At 38.2% G+C, this 2,914-nt stretch overlaps 1 protein-coding gene across 1 annotated transcript; it reads right to left on the minus strand.

The window, feature by feature from the left end:
• Positions 1-885: 885 nt before the first annotated feature.
• LOC138153247 (ubiquitin-ribosomal protein eS31 fusion protein-like) lies at positions 886-1,429 on the minus strand. Its single transcript, XM_069077378.1, has one exon. It carries the CDS (start codon positions 1,400-1,402, stop codon positions 935-937), a length of 468 nt encoding a protein of 155 aa, XP_068933479.1. The 5' UTR covers positions 1,403-1,429; the 3' UTR covers positions 886-934.
• Between the last annotated feature and the right edge of the window lie 1,485 nt (positions 1,430-2,914).

Raw genomic sequence — 2,914 nt, forward strand, 5'->3', positions numbered from 1 at the left:
AAGCATACTTTATTCCTACTGTGTGCCAAAGGAATGCTTCTACAATTTTTTACAATCTTTTTATAATCTTTTCAATCAGTCTCGGAAACAAAGTGAATACCAGTGCTTTCCAAACATTAACTCTGCTTAAGCTTTAATTTATTAGGAAATGTCCAACTCTCCCCTCCCTCCAAACACACATTTACACACACCCAAAATTTGACTTGTGACATTGTGAGAGAACAGATTTTCTATGTATTTATGAGTTGCTCATTACGATAAGACTCAGGTAGTGTGGGAAATACAGTAAGCTATGAAGAAACACATATGTTCTGTTTGTCAGTTAAAACCCCAAGGGCCCTTCTCCCTCTAGCTCAATCAGCAGGAAGAATTCTCACTGCTGTTTAAACATCACAAGTGCAATGTATTCTGTTTAACTTCCTGACATTTGTAGCTATGCTATCACCCCCCTCCAACATGTATATTAAAGCAATTCTTGTTATTTAAAATCCTTTATATCAGATAAAAAGAGATCACTGAAGTTTTTTTTTTGTTTGCTTTTGTTTCATGAACTGCAACCTGTATTAAAAATTTGGGTCAACAAAGAATTAGAAATTGAAGTATATTGCACTAAATAAAAATTAGAACAGTTCTTAATTCTTGTATTTTCTCTATAGACATTGGGCAAAGTGCAAAAAAGACTGGGTTTGAATCTGACCCAACATTTAATCATTATGTGACCCTGTTGACTCTCTGTTTCCTAATCTTTAAAGTAAAGGTAATAATAGCCCCAACCTCAAGGGTGAGGTTCTTAGAATAAAATGAGATACTTTAGGCAAAAATGTTTTCCAAGCCTCAAAATGCAGAACAATGTTTGTTCTAATAATTAGGAGTACAACACAGGCATTTTCTTTCTTTTTTTTTAATAGTTGATTTTTTATTAACATATATACATTTACTTGTCTTCTGGCTTGTTGAAGCAGTAGGTTAGACAACACTTGCCACAATAATGTCTGTCAAAATGGCTAGCCATAAAGACTCCAGCACCATATTCATCAGAAGGGCACTCTTGTCGAAGGCAGCTAATCATGCCATTCTCATCAACCTTATAATACTTCAGAACAGCAAGCTTAACCTTCTTTCTCTTATGCTTGTTCTTTTTGGGAGTGGTGTAAGACTTCTTTCTCTTCTTGGCACCACCACAAAGCCTCAGACCAAGATGAAGGGTAGATTCCTTCTGAATGTTGTAGTCATACAAAGTACGTCCATCTTCCAGTTGCTTGCCCGCAAAAATCAATCTTTGTTGATCATGTGGAATACCTTCCTTATCTTGTATCTTGGCCTTGACATTTTCAATAGTATCAGATGGTTCAACCTCAAGGGGGATGGTCTTCCCCATCAAAGTCTTCACGAAAATCTGCATCGTGGCACTGGGTCCACCCAGTGATGGCAGATCAACACAGGCATTTTCAAACTTAATAAAGTATAGTGTTATAAAAGTTATAGCTCTTAAAAGTAGAATTTTAGAGTTTAAGGGACTTAAGATAAAAATTTATTTCAATCTCAACCTTTAACTGGACTGAGACCAAGAACAGTAAAAAGTACCTTCATGAACTTGAAGTGATTAAGTTTGGATGAAAATTCCATGGTAAGAAGAAGACTCTGTAGGGTGAAGAGTTATGAGATGTGTTTGTGTTATGGAGTAGTAAGGATCTAGTCTGGGGGCTATTAGGATACTTTGGGAATCCTAGAGGGGAGTTAGTAAGGGATAGTTACTTTTGTCCTCAGATCTATGACTAAACTGTCATGTGACATAAGAAAAGTCATTTCACTTCTTCATCACCTTTTAAATAAAGATTATAAGTTTACGCTAAATGTCACTTCTGCTGCAACCATTCTATGAATCTATGATTTCTCCTACCTTCCTCCTGAATTTAGGAACAAGCATCACTAAGAGTAGTGCAGGTAGGGAGGGTAATTAAGGAAGGAATAAAATGGTCTTCCTTCACCCTTTTTGCCTTCAGTGATTTTTCTGAGAAGGAAATACTAAATGTCTAAGAGTTAGGGAAAAGTTGAGACAGAGGCCTTGAGACATTTAAATAGTATTTTCTTCCTCCCTCCTCTCTAAGTTCACCACCCCAGCATCTATTCCCTGTTGTCAATTATGTGAGATTTGGAAGATATGCTCCTTCCTCCCCCAGGTGATTTCTCTAATTGTGTTTTGCATACTAGTAACAATATTAGTGTATTTATCCTAATTACCATCCAAATGACTTTGTATGTCTGCAAGCCTCCTTTGAGTTCTGGCCTACTGCATTGCTTCAGTAATAATCTTAAGGAATTTCCCTAAAAGTACCCCCGTGTTTCCCCGATAAAAAGACACTGTCTTATTATTTTTTTTGGAAAGAAAAACACCAGAGGGCTTATTTTCAGGGGAGGGCTTATGTTGTCCTGCCTCAGCTCTCCTCCGTGGCACTGCTCTCAATGGTGCCAGCAAGCAAATCACTGGGGAAGAACAGGATGATGCGCTCACTGCTACAGCTCTGATTGGATGCAGCTTGGAGCATGGCGTGCGTTTCACCTGGGGGGGATGGTGCATACAGAGGGTACCATAATGTAGCGTGTAGCGCAGGGGATCACCTTCACTACAGTAGCAATCTCAATAGGGCCTATTTTCGGGGGAGAGCTTATTTTAGAGGAATCTTACACAGTAAGGGGAGGGCTTATTTTCGGGATAGGTCTTATTATCGGGGAAACACGGTAAGTTTTTCTGGCCCCACAGTTACAGCTGTTGCCCAATTCTGGTCTCTTACCTTCTCTGAGAGCAGGTGACATGACAGTAGATGATTTCTCTTCTTTAAATGAGCTTGTTGAGGATTCAAAATGATTAAATTTTAGGAAGAAAAGATAATTCATATCAAGTATAGCGTTAGCT

Source organism: Petaurus breviceps, unplaced genomic scaffold (genome assembly GCF_028583685.1).
Source record: "Petaurus breviceps papuanus isolate PSGF00001 unplaced genomic scaffold, PetGlider_PUasm1.0 90977, whole genome shotgun sequence".
In the NCBI taxonomy this organism is placed as follows: Eukaryota; Metazoa; Chordata; class Mammalia; order Diprotodontia; family Petauridae; genus Petaurus; species Petaurus breviceps.

Bases quoted from the DNA above. Each gene is read 5' to 3' on its own strand.
- LOC138153247 (XM_069077378.1), bottom strand. From the start codon at position 1,402: ATGCAGATTTTCGTGAAGACTTTGATGGGGAAGACCATCCCCCTTGAG.